Source organism: Aspergillus thermomutatus (genome assembly GCF_002237265.1).
Source record: "Aspergillus thermomutatus strain HMR AF 39 chromosome Unknown NODE_54, whole genome shotgun sequence".
Taxonomy (NCBI): Eukaryota; Fungi; Ascomycota; class Eurotiomycetes; order Eurotiales; family Aspergillaceae; genus Aspergillus; species Aspergillus thermomutatus.
The window spans coordinates 35,421-48,692 of record NW_020798103.1 but is presented as its reverse complement, the minus strand read 5'-3'; the positions used below and the strand labels follow the sequence as shown (position 1 = coordinate 48,692).

Genomic DNA, 13,272 nt, shown 5'->3' with positions numbered 1-13,272 from the left:
AAGTATATCTCAGAAGTAAGAAGCTTTCCAGAGTATCAAAAGAAACGCGAGCCATGAGACAATGTTCAACAATGAAAGACGCTTTTCAATTGACCCTCTATTCTTTGGGCCTAGCACCAACGAAATCCTTCTCTTCTTCCTCCCATTTCTTGCGCTCAACGACGCTTCGGGCCCTATTTGGAGTAGACATTAGTCAATGAACTCATGTACGCCATGTATAAGGGATATGGAAGCACGAACCGATAAGCTCTGACGAAGCGCCAGATTTCAGTGTCCGCCAGGTTCCAAGCTTCAGCCACGTCTTTGATACCAATCCTGTTGGTCTCCTTGCTCTTCAAGACTTCCCTTGCCTTTGTGATTAGATCATACTCTTTCTGAATGCCCTGTTTGCTTGGGTTGGCGTTCTGCATAGACTCTTTGTTGGCATTTTGCGTAGACTCTTTCGTTCCGCCTTCTTTTTTAGTTTCGGCGGGGCTGCTGCGAGGGATCTTGAATCCAAACTGCCACTCGAATTCGTCCAGAAGTTCAGAAGGCAGGACCTGGCCACCGTCGGCTGGCAATGATTCCACAGTCATCCACAAGGAAGTGCCAATTGCCGAATCATCTGCAACTGCCTGCTTCAGCACGACCGCTCGGGCAGAACCTCCAAGCTCACTGCTCAATCGGTCTTTAGTCACTTCCGTCAGCCATGGGTCGCGTTCAGTTTCGCGGCGGATATGCCGAGTGGTCACTTCCTCAGATCCCTGCTGCAGGCTAATCAGAGTGTATGGGTGGGGGAGAGTGCCTATCGTAAAAACGTGCGATGAGTTCTTGTAGGTAGCGGGCTGGCTGATATGCATCGGCCGGTCAGGGTTGCACGGGTGGCATTTTTGAAGATTTGGAGGGCAAGAATCGGGCATGGGCGAGCTCGGGCATTGACCGAGGGCTCTGGCAAGGCGCAAGGCGGGTTCCACTAGGGCGGTCGTATGCTCAGGGAAGGGCTTCAAAACAGCAATACCGGCTTGGAAGGAGTTCTGGAACGTGCTATGTAGATGGGAGTTGATCAGCTCGACGAGTGCGAGCCTTCCAGCGGTCGGCGATGAAACGATCTTCTCTGCGAGTGTCGGATAGTGAGTGGTGATTGTAGCAGAGGTGTAGAAAGCCAGAGCGCTCGGCTGTTCGACCTTGAAAGTCTCCGCGGACATGATGTCCAACATGGATCTCGCCTTTTCGTCCGCACTCTTGAGGGCATTTTGGACCACATTCTTGAGAGCATCGTTGATACGTGTCTTCTCGCCAGCGAAAAGAGCACTGCCAATGTGGTCGAATCGTGTAATCTGCGCAGGATCGACCCCCCGTCGCAAGTAAGACAGCAGCGGATCATCGTATCGCGCCATTGGGAAACAACGCCAATCGGCAAGTAATCCGGTGCCCATATGTCCCCAGGCAAGCCATCTGAACAAGTCATTCTCAAGATCTTCACTGACTTTCGAGGTCTGCACCATCTCGTAGAGCTGATTGTTCATCGCCTCTCCACGGCCGAGCACGACCGGCCTGAACCCCTGAGCGAACCAAGCCCGACGCCAGGCGAGAAGAAGCTGCGCATCAGCATTCTCCGCATCCTTATTATCTCCGTGATTCGATTCGTAATAGGTGTAGATGAAGGGCCTCTCTCGAAGCGGAGGCAGTACGGAACGGTTCTCATCGAGCGTGATGGACGACGAAAAAGGGTTGATCCACGCAAAGTTGCTGAACCATTTCGACTCGCCGCTGGTACTATTCTTCTGTTCCGGCGGCTTATGGGAAGCTGGCCGGAAGAATGGCAGGTGATAGTCGCTCAGAGACGGGAGCTTAGGCCGGGGAACATATTTCGCTGGGCCAGTGACCACTTCTTCCCCAGAGGGTGATGCGGCGGAACTAGGGGAGGAGGAGAATATTACCAGTACGAGGGCGACAAAAACGATAATGGTCAGGAGAGCGGTGCTTCGATGTGGAATCATCTTTCTCTCTTCCTAGAGAGAGAGCAGATTCTGATGGTTACGACAGGACAGGGGTCGGACTCCTGAAAAAGAGTGTGTAAAGAACGACGCTGCGGTCGGGATTGCGGTTATTCAAGTGGAAATTTCTCAGTCAAAGCAGATCGGCATAACAATTACATTTGCAACGAGTCAACGACAAAAACAAGACGAATACTCAGGTCATCGCAAGTAATGAGCAGAGCTGAACCAGTGCTGATACTGTGAGGTCCATTCGTATCCGTACAGCGTACTCCGTAGACCTTGATCTTCCGTACCACCTCATCAAGGACTGAGGTACTTTGGACCCAAGAACAGTATGGTCGCAGCTTAAACGAGTTAGGTACCAGGTACCTGCACAGCCGCATCCATGAGGTAGGGAGTACGCTAGTCCTAATGCGGCGAGCAGTGGCAGTGCCAGATCTAGGTGCCCTGCTGCCTTGATGCCTGAATGCCTCAGGTAGAATATCGGCCTTAGGCATCCAATCCCGATAACCCCAAAAGGCGGTGACAGCGACAGAAAGATGATTGTGGGGCTTGTGCCAGCGAAATCGGCACTTTTCTCTCAGATGCCCCTCTTGACTCATCATATTATTCTTCTACTCCGTCTCTGAATAATATTCATCCCCTGTTGTGTAAGTTGAGGGCCCAAACAGAGTTTTGGGCATCTTGACCGCAAATATGGGTGTTGAAACAGCCTCCTTACAAGATCGTCTCGAGAGATGGGCGCAGAGGCTTCAAAATTTAACAGTGTCTCCTCTGACGCGGGACTATCCCGAGAACCAAAAGGCGGATCTGAAGAGAGCAATTGAGGCCTTTGAATCCCTCAAGCTGTCAAAGGATGTGCAAGCAGGATTGCAGAAGATCTCTGGATCATCATCCGGATTCATTGCTTTCTTGACTGCTTTTGTTGTCCTCGTAGCTCGTTTGACCGGCGATGAGGATATCGCTGTCGCAACCAGCTCAGCAGAAGATGGCCGGCCATTTGTCTTGCGGGTCTCAATTGGACAGTCGGAGACCTTCCAACAGCTATACTCTAAAGTCGAGAGTGTATGTGGTACTGTCGTTCATTGTTGGCCATCTCTGACCGTCTAACAGGCATTCAATCAAGGAGCTGCCGATATAGTTCCGTTGGGAAGTCTACGGTCCTACATTCAGGACAAGACCAAGTCAGAACGTGCCCCGATTTTGTTTCGCTTCGCTGCCTACGATGCCCCTGCCTCATCACAAGAATACCCTGCCAACACCTTCGAAACTACCGACCTGGTTGTCAATGTTGCAAACGCGAATGGGTCTACGACGGAGACGGAGCTGGGTGCATACTACAATCAGCGTCTGTTCTCAAGCGCCAGGATTGCTATCATTCTGAAGCAGCTTGCGCAGATTGTGCAGAACGCCTCTAGCAACCCCGAGGAGACGATTGGAAGAATTGATTTCATGACGGAGGATCAGCGGTCGCTGCTACCAGACCCCACATCGGATCTGCATTGGTCCAACTTTCGCGGAGCTATCCATGATATCTTTGCACAGAATGCCGAGAAGCATCCGGACAGGCTTTGTGTGGTGGAGACCAAGTCGGAGCAGTCTCCTCACCGTGAATTCACCTACAGGCAAATCAATGAGGCGTCCAATATCCTTGGCCATCACCTGGTCCAGGCTGGCATCGAGAGGGGAGATGTTGTCATGGTCTATGCCTACCGTGGCGTTGACCTTGTGGTAGCTGTCATGGGTATTCTCAAGGCCGGTGCAACCTTCTCGGTCATCGATCCTGCCTACCCGCCTGAGAGACAGTGCATCTACCTCGATGTCGCCCGCCCGCGAGCGCTCATTAACATCGCGAAGGCCACCAAGGAAGCCGGCGAACTGACTCAGCTTGTTCGTTCTTTCATCGATGAGAACCTCGAGCTGCGGACCGAGATTCCCGCGCTCGCACTGCGTGATGACGGTACTTTGGTTGGAGGATCTGTCGATGGTCAAGATGTCCTCGCCAACCAAGTCTCTTTGAAGTCCAAGCCGGTAGGCGTCGTGGTCGGTCCCGACTCGACCCCGACTCTGTCATTCACCTCCGGTTCTGAGGGTAGACCAAAGGGCGTCAGAGGACGTCATTTCTCTCTGGCATACTACTTCCCCTGGATGTCCGAGACCTTCAAGCTTACCCCCGATGATCGTTTCACTATGCTGAGTGGTATCGCTCACGATCCTATTCAGCGAGATATCTTCACGCCCCTCTTCCTGGGAGCCCAGCTGTTGGTTCCGGCTCGTGAGGATATTCAGAACGAGAGACTCGCTGAGTGGATGCGCGAGTATAGCGCTACTGTTACCCACTTGACACCTGCAATGGGTCAAATCCTCGTCGGTGGGGCCTCTGCACAGTTCCCTGCTCTTCATCATGCTTTCTTCGTTGGTGATATTCTGATCAAGCGAGACTGCCGTTCTCTGCAGGCCTTGGCTCCTAATGTCAACATTGTCAACATGTACGGAACCACCGAGACTCAGCGTGCGGTCAGTTACTATGAAATCCCCAGCTACTCTAGCCAGGAGGGCTTCCTGGATACTATGAAGGACGTCATTCCCGCGGGTCGCGGAATGGTTGACGTGCAGATGTTGGTTGTCAATCGGTTCGACCCTAGCCGCATTTGCGCCATTGGCGAAGTTGGTGAAATCTACGTTCGTGCGGGTGGCCTGGCTGAGGGTTACCTGAGCAATGAGGAATTGAACCAGAAGAAATTCCTCACCAACTGGTTCGTTGATCCGCAGACATGGGTCGAGAAGGACAAGGCTGAAAGCCAGGGCGCAAACGAGCCCTGGAGGCAATTCTACGTCGGACCCAGAGATCGCTTGTACCGCAGTGGAGATCTGGGCAGATACACTCCTTCGGGCGATGTTGAATGTTCCGGGCGTGCTGACGATCAGGTCAAGATCCGAGGGTTCCGCATTGAACTTGGCGAGATCGATACGCACCTTTCTCGGCATCCGCTTGTCCGGGAGAATGTCACCCTGGTGCGAAGGGACAAGTTCGAGGAGCCGACTTTGGTCAGCTACTTCGTGCCCGATATGAGCAAGTGGTCCTCGTGGCTCGAAAGCAAGGGCCTCAAGGATGATGATTCTGCCGAAGGAATGGTTGGCATGCTCAGACGATTCCGGCCTCTTCGCGATGACGCTCGGGAACACTTACGCAGCAAGCTCCCTGCATACGCAGTGCCGACGGTTTTCATTCCTCTGAAGCGAATGCCTCTGAATCCCAACGGCAAGATCGACAAGCCTGCATTGCCGTTCCCTGATACTGCCGAGCTCAGTGCGGCAGCGCCTCGCCGCAGATCATCCGTCCTGCAGGCTCTGTCCGAGACCGAGCAGGTTTTGGCCCAGATCTGGGCTAACCGCATTTCCAATGTCACCGCTCGCATGATTGGACCCGACGATTCATTCTTCGATCTGGGAGGACACAGTATCCTGGCGCAACAGATGTTCTTCGATCTGAGACGCAAGTGGCGCGGAATCGACATCAGCATGAATGCTATCTTCCGTAGCCCTACCCTCAGAGGGTTCGCTGCCGAAATCGATCGCTTGGTCAACTTCGAGTCCTTCGCAAGTAATGCCAACGAGGCTGATGCCACCGCAGATACTCTGGCCACCTCCAACGAAGCTGATGACGAATATTCCAAGGATGCCAGGAAGCTGGTGGACACCTTGCCCAAGTCCTTCCCTGAACGTACCGAGGACATGCTCTCGGGCGAACCTACCGTGTTCCTAACCGGTGCAACTGGATTCCTCGGTGCACACATCCTCCGAGATCTTCTCACTCGTAAGTCGCCTATGGCAAGAGTCGTGGCGCTCGTTCGTGGTAAGAGCGACGAGCAGGCTCTCGATCGCATTCGATCTACTTGCAGAGCGTATGGTTTCTGGGACGAATCATGGACTAGCAGGCTGCAGTGCGTCTGTGGTAACCTGGGAGAGCCACGATTCGGTCTGTCCGAGGCGCTGTGGAATGATCTGACAGAACGTGTGGATGCTGTGATCCACAACGGTGCTCTTGTCCACTGGGTGTATCCTTACTCTACTCTCAAGCCAGCCAACGTTCTGGGCACTATTGACGCCTTGAAGCTTTGTGCTAGCGGCAAGCCCAAGCAGTTCTCTTTTGTCAGCTCGACCAGTGTCCTCGACAATGACCATTACGTCCTTGAGTCGGAACGTAGCATTGCGGCCGGCGGTGCGGGTATCAGCGAGGAGGACGATCTGGAGGGCAGCAGCGTCGGACTGGGAACTGGTTATGGACAGAGCAAGTGGGCTGGTGAGTACCTCGTCAGAGAGGCCGGCCGGAGAGGCTTGAAGGGAACCATTGTTCGTCCTGGTTACGTTCTTGGTGACTCCAAGACCGGAAGTAAGCATCATACCCCAACCAGTTTTTTGTGTTCAAGATTGAAAACTGACCCACATTAACTCTCTAGCCACGAACACGGACGATTTCCTCATTCGAATGTTGAAGGGATGCATCCAGCTTTCTGCTCGTCCCAACATCCACAACACTGTCAACATGGTGCCCGTCGACCACGTTGCTCGCGTCGTCATCGCCGGTGCCTTCCAGCCCCCTTGCACGCCAATCGGTGTCGCACAGGTGACCGGACACCCCAGGCTTCGTTTCAACCAGTTCCTGGGCGCTCTGCAGGCCTACGGATACGACGTACCCCAAGTCGACTACGTCCCATGGAAGATGTCTCTGGAGCACTACGTCAATGACGGAAAGCACGATGATCCCGAGTCCCAGCACGCACTGTAAGTCACCCGTTTGGAGATTTTTGTTACAGACAGGGGCAAAACACATACTAACTGCTGCCTCAGTATGCCCCTCTATCACTTCGTGACGGCGGACCTGCCCTCTAACACTAAGGCTCCCGAGCTGGATGACGTTCACGCTGCTGCTTCCCTGCGTGCGGATGCCGCCTGGTCCGGCATCGATGCCTCCGCTGGCGCTGGCGTGACCGAGGAGCTCGTCGGTCTCTACGCTTCCTACCTCGTTACGATCGGATTCCTACCCCCACCATCTGCCTCTGCGACCGGGGCCCGTCCATTGCCTGAGGTCCAGCTCAGCGAAGATCAGAAGCAGGCTCTGACGAACGTCGGAGGACGTGGAGGTAGTTCTTGAGAAGATTCTCTCAGCGCGTTTATATGGGTTTGATGTCATTTCATTTCGGTGTATAAAACGAGCGGTTCAGCATGGGCAGTAAAATTATGAGTGGATGATGTATATATAGAAGGGAGGAAATAAAAGGAGACTGCGCGATTTTCAGAGATACTACTGTAGATAGTAATTCAGAAGTTGCCCCGTAGCTGTCATATTTCCCGAACTGGAATTCATCTCTATTATTGGCATGGATAGAGCGGCTGAATTGAAATCGCTCACTTTTGACTCCTGAGATCCACCCGTCGGACACATGAAACTCGGGTGATGCTGGAAAAGCGACAGGAACATCAGGTAATTGCTAGATTGAAGCAAGCCACATATGGCGATATGGTAGATACAGAGCACCTGTTACAGGCAATATCATGCGATCGCGATGAGAGAGCTGATTGATGGTCAGGGGGCTCAAAGCATTGCCGCGATGCCGTTCGCAGGTTTCCGGCTCACCGGACAATTAACGTGGGTTGCTTTTGCGTGGTCCCCCGCGACGCCATCGACAATTCCGTCGCCAACTGTCCAACATTTAAATCTCCCTCTCGACCAGGTCATTTATCTCTCCTGATCTCCCTCACGAATATTCTCATCTTCCAACTTCTCTGAAACTGCTGTCGTGATCCCATCCCCTCGATTGGTGATAGACCCTCGTTGCGACAAAATGAGTCACTCAGGTACGTTCGCATTTCCTTTCTTGGCGTCTGCGGATGCTGTTCCTGAACCCTGATCTTGTTTCTCTCCCCCTCGACCCTTTCGCATCATTTGGATCTTGTCAATTTCTCGACGACTATCCTTCCAAGGAAGATCAGATAGGAAGTCTCGATTTCCGATCGGTTGGCGGCGGTTGTCTGAGTTGCCCGTCTGTCCTTTTTCCGTTTTTCCCCTTCCCGTATTTTTTCTTTTTTTTTTCCCCTTCGATCGCTTTCCATCGGATCTTCCCCCACTCCCATTGTGCATCGCAAACAGCAACCCAATCCTCAAAATAGTCGCTGTACATTTGTGATTTTCACAATGAACATCACGAGGCTGTTACCGCGCTCCAATGCTCGTTCTTTACCGACGGCAGTCGCACGAGCATTTCGGGGTCGCGGAGCAGGCGTATATCCTCCATCGTCTCAGAGCGCACATCCGTGTCCAACCTCCACCGTCAGCTTAATGCATCGCTCGCCCTGTTCCACATCTGCGCCGTTGCGATCGAGTCAAAAATCGGAAGCCCAAACGAGTGCTAATAATGACTCACTTCCAGACAAATTCTCTACCTTGCTCTCCAAGAACAAGGAATGGGCGGCCCAGACCTCCCAGGAGCACCCTGAGCTGCTTCCCACACTTGCCGTCGGTCAACAGCCTGAAATTCTCTGGATCGGCTGCTCCGACTCCCGCTGCCCCGAGACCACCATCTTAGGCCTTTTGCCCGGTGATGTCTTCACCCACCGTAACATTGCCAACGTGATCCACCCTGCCGATCTCAGCTCGGGCGCCGTCATCGAGTATGCCGTGCGTCATCTTCGCGTTAAGCACGTCGTAATCTGTGGACACACCAAGTGTGGAGGTGTCGCCGCTGCACTGGGCAACAAGGGCCTGGGTATCCTCGACCCCTGGCTGATACCCCTGCGGCAGCTCCGTGAGCAGCACCTCGCTGACCTGCAATCTCTGTCCGACGACGAGGCCGTCGTCAAGCTGGCCGAGCTGAACGTCAAGGAGGGCCTGAAGGCATTGATGCAGAAGAGCGTCGTGCTGGAGGCGATTCAGGAGCGGGGCCTTCAGGTGCACGGGCTCATCTATGATGTCGGATCTGGTGTCCTTCGGGAGTTGGACACCGCTGAGCCCGAGGACGCGATCAAGGCACGATTGACATCGTTCAAGACCGAGGCTTAGGCGTCAGGCATCTTCATTGTGTTGTGTGTGTTCGATTTCAGCGATTTTCGAGTTCCATTTCGGTCGGATATTGATCGTCTGTGACTGTTGATTGGAAGGGAAACGGTCAATATCGGAGTGTGCTTAGTTCGCGGGATGTATATAGTTATAATACCTAGATCAAAGTTGTGAATATAAGACGATCGACCTCATTGAGAAGTCCAACTGCAAGTCCAGTAGGGGAAGCCACGTCAACGATAGTTGGCCTCGCAGACGTCGTAGCTCTCAAGAAAGCATCATTATCCCGTGAAGGCACAGACACAGACTGGAGATGAAGCACAGATGCAGGAATGGAGAGGAAGGAAAGAGAAAGAAAATTCGATTCTGAAACGACTAGCAAAAGGTACAGGATTTGGATTATTCCGACTCTACTAAATACGGAGCAACTATCTACGCCGTCCCAGAGGATGCATGCAACTTATTCCCTGCTAGGCAATCTGCTTAGGCCATGATTCGGGGAGGAGAACCTTGTGGCCTGAGTTTCGGGCCCGACCGTTGCCGTTTGGGGTATAGTTCCGGCCGAAGCGGGTTTGTGTCGGACGAGTTGAGGCTTACGGAAATTCAATACTCGTCTGCCATCGATCCAGCTTCTTCAAAAAGAAATTGGCTAGCACAGCCTTCCCGGGCAATGCTTTAGCTTCAATCATATAGACATGGGCGTCTCTTCTTTGGAATATGGCTATGGTTCTCGTGTTCAAAATATCAAATGCTGTCAACCCAGAAAGAAAGATACTAGATTGAGAGCAACTATACCAGATAGAATGCCTGCAAGAGGTTGTCAATAGAGATAATATCATAGAACACAAACCACCTACCCAGGAGATATACAATCACCAAAGTTCTTTTGGCTGCGTAAGAGGACTGTTTTTGAGCAATTGGCGCGGTGTCTATTTCGCTTGCTGGTAATATGGCAGATATGTCACTCGTCTGTTCAGCTAAGTCTTCCTCTGGAACTATCCCAGGGGAGCCTTTATCTGTGGGGTCTTCAGTGCCCTCTGGCCCGTTCTGCAAAAGCCGGGTGTTTCGCTCGACCAACGCAATCAGCTCTTCCCGATCCTCAAAATTCCCTTCATTGATTATATCAATCAGCGTCATCCGAATACCGGTGCCTTCCGGGTCCGGGTATTTCTCAGACGTAATCGGCGAGGGAAAGCTGATTGACATGGGAACGCCGTCCAGTCGGCGTTTATCTTTCCCAAGAATCAGCGTCGTCTTTTGATCGCTATAATAGTGGTGGCCTTGGATCTTTTCCCTAGGGATGCACACCGCAAAATGAGGATCAGCTTTGTTTTCTAAAGCCCACTTCCAACAGATGCCGTGTGAAGAGGTGGTCATATCTTCTCGATCGGCAACAGTGAGAAGAAAGTGTATGATCAAATGCTGCCAAACAGTGACCTCAAGGTGGTCGATCCTGTTATCGCGGCTTAGTCCCGGCCCTAGACTCGTCATCGTCTGTGGTTTAAGGCCCTTTTCCAGTAATATGTCAAGAATCCGGCGGACTCTCGCTGAGTCGTCTTCTATGCCTGAATATAAAATGCAGTAGAAGAGGAGAATTCTCTGCAAAGGGGTGCTTGTGACCAAAGGATCGTGTGTCACTTTCCACAGCACATAAGCGAAATCCCCAAGGCATGCTGCGAGCAGGTAAGGGTTGCATATATGATAGGACTTTGTTTCAGGACCCTTGTGAAATGTTGCGACTTCGGTCAAAAAAAGTGCATCGTCAATATTAAGTAAGATGCTTTTGTAATTATCTTGCTCTGTGATACTTCTCACTCCCAGCCGGGCAAGAGCAAGCTCAAGTTGTTCCTCGAAAAGAAATGGGGCTCTCCCAATCTTCCCGTGTTTCCTCATTTCCATTATCTCGCGGGTCAGTGAACTGAGCCAACTGTAGTGTCCGAAAGCGTAGTCCTCACATTCCGATGTATCTCTTGCCCACAGATAGGCAAGAAGAAGCCGGGAAACGGCATCCTCGGCACAGAACCCTCGAAGGGATTTCTCCATATCCTTTGGTTTCATTGAATTGAGAAACTCTGGCACAGAACGATGTGTGAAGGACATGGTCAATGGTTCGGAACTTTGAGGATCCGCCTCGACCAAACCTCCACAGTAGCCCATCAGCATCTTGCGTGCCTGTACAATACGATCGATTTCAGACATATTCTCCGCACACCAATGTGTATAATCGCAAGTATCTGAGTCTCCATCGTAATAGTCGATGAAAGGGTAAGAGAGCAGCGGTAAGGAACGGTGGTATTCTCTCGCTTTTCGCATCATTGCGAATGTCTGATACGCCCGCTTCCGGTCAGAGGGGTCAAGTGATTGTAAGATGTGGTCGAAGAGGGCACTCAATCCTTGAGGAGCATGATCAAGCTCCTCCCTGAGTCTTCTCCAGCTGGCCCCATTCTCATGGAGATCGTTCAATCGTTTTGTGACCAAAGCCACCCATAGAAATATCCCATCAGCCTTATAATAGATGGAATAGATTATATCCTCCGAATGATCTGAAGATCGTATGAAGCGCAATCTGTCATGAATATAAATTCTCATGTCCTCTTGTGTAAGATATTGCATGCGAATCCGGCTTTCATCAGGGAAGTGTTCCATAAAAACATTATCTTCCCTGCTAGAAACACAGATTTTTATACGCCCAGATGTTTCGTTGCACCAGCGGCACAGGTTATTGACCATAGCCCGGTTATCATCGTCCACGGACATCTCGTCACGCTCGTCGAGACCATCGATAAAGAAGCAGATCCGAAGATCCTCAGATTGACTATCAATCAGGCGAACCAGTGCTCCCCGAAGACTGTCCGGTGAGAAATCAATTTTCGCATACACCTGCCATGGTCTCGACGTGATTTCTTTCCATTGTTCAGGTAGGATCTCTGGGATCAGGCTTGGCACTTTTGAAAGGGCCTGGTAAAGAAGTGAACGCAAAAGGCCCGTTGTGGTTTTTTGCAATTGGGATCCCGGTTTCCAGAAAAAAAAGCTTGCCATGACCAGCGTTCCCAAGCCAGCCCACTTTCTTAACATCTTTTGGGTGCGGGAATCTGTGTAGAGAAACTTCATCAGGGTGGATTTACCGGATCCTAACTTGCCTGAGATATGGAAAATGCCATGACCGTATGTCAGCCACGAAAGAAAGGATTTCCGGGCAGTGGTGCGATAGGGGTCCTCTTCATGCGTATCATCATCACTCACACCACTTTCATCAACCACATCGTAGCCATCATCAGAACTGTGCTCAGAATGCTCATCCATTATGCTGTTCTCATCATGTCCATCATGACTGTTGAATATCCATCCAAATGTCTTCTCATGAGCACGTGCGACTGCCTGGAATCGGTCGTCCATCTCATCAAATCTGAGACTGTCGAGTAAACGCTGTGCTATTAATGCGGTATAAGAGTCCTCTGATAATTGCAGCAGATTCTGGACTCCCTGTCGCAACCATAGATCACTTGTCTTCACATTCTGGTGAAGTTCTTGCACCTGCTGCTGGAGCATCACAATCCGAGTGCCATCCTCCTGGGAATTCTTCACAAGTATCTCCAGCTGATCTTTGATTTCGGAGCTTCTCAAATCAGCGAACTTGCTCTCCATTTGAACCAATGAGAGATAAACGCGCACCTTGTGGCATAGTGGAGTTGCAATCCCAGTTGACTTCGGCACTTTTCCAATTTGTCCTGCATGTTCGATATGTCCTTTTCATACCTTAGCCCTTTAATCGCACTGCGGACGCTCTGGAAGCTCGAATTGGACCCTTTCGGCTTTATCTTATCCAAGAGTTTCAATATATCTTCCGCCACACTCTTGCATTCTTTTGCGAGATCACATATCGCTTTGTCCTTCTTGTTAACAGGTTGACCCGATGGCACGAGGTCATCGGCGAATTTCCGCATTTCCCCTGCAATGAGCCCATGGCTGAGAGCATCTCCTGTAACCCCCGAGGCAGAGTTGTAGATTTCGCGCGCCTCTTTGACGAATTTAGATCCGAAGTCGATGAAGGATATGATATTGGATACCAGACCGATGATTGCCACCGCATCCATTGCTATCGACCGACCTACGTGTGCTTTTGAGATGAGTGGTCAGCTAGGTATTATGTATGCGCCGACGAGGCTGAAGGCTTGGCAGCTGGCATCCAGCGATTGGGCGAAAATAATTTCTCCATCGCGGTCCTTTTGTGTGTTT

General features: G+C 51.5%; 3 protein-coding genes across 3 annotated transcripts; 1 reads left to right on the top strand and 2 right to left on the bottom strand.

Moving 5' to 3' along the window:
• Positions 1-97: 97 nt before the first annotated feature.
• On the bottom strand, positions 98-1,979 carry CDV56_105502 (uncharacterized protein; the record flags this gene model as incomplete). Its single annotated transcript, XM_026759121.1, has 2 exons — positions 98-173; positions 241-1,979. 2 exons carry the CDS (start codon positions 1,977-1,979, stop codon positions 98-100), a joined length of 1,815 nt encoding a protein of 604 aa, XP_026615913.1.
• Positions 1,980-2,675: 696 nt separating this feature from the next.
• Positions 2,676-9,039, top strand: aarA (L-aminoadipate-semialdehyde dehydrogenase; the record flags this gene model as incomplete). Its single annotated transcript, XM_026758574.1, has 5 exons — positions 2,676-3,044; positions 3,093-6,372; positions 6,440-6,764; positions 6,831-7,123; positions 8,411-9,039. The coding sequence occupies 5 exons, from the start codon at positions 2,676-2,678 to the stop codon at positions 9,037-9,039; spliced, it is 4,896 nt and encodes a 1,631-aa protein (XP_026615912.1).
• A 786-nt stretch (positions 9,040-9,825) lies between these two features.
• CDV56_104609 (uncharacterized protein) lies at positions 9,826-13,130 on the bottom strand (the record flags this gene model as incomplete). Its single annotated transcript, XM_026758228.1, has 2 exons — positions 9,826-12,652; positions 12,709-13,130. 2 exons carry the CDS (start codon positions 13,128-13,130, stop codon positions 9,826-9,828), a joined length of 3,249 nt encoding a protein of 1,082 aa, XP_026615911.1.
• Positions 13,131-13,272: the final 142 nt, after the last annotated feature.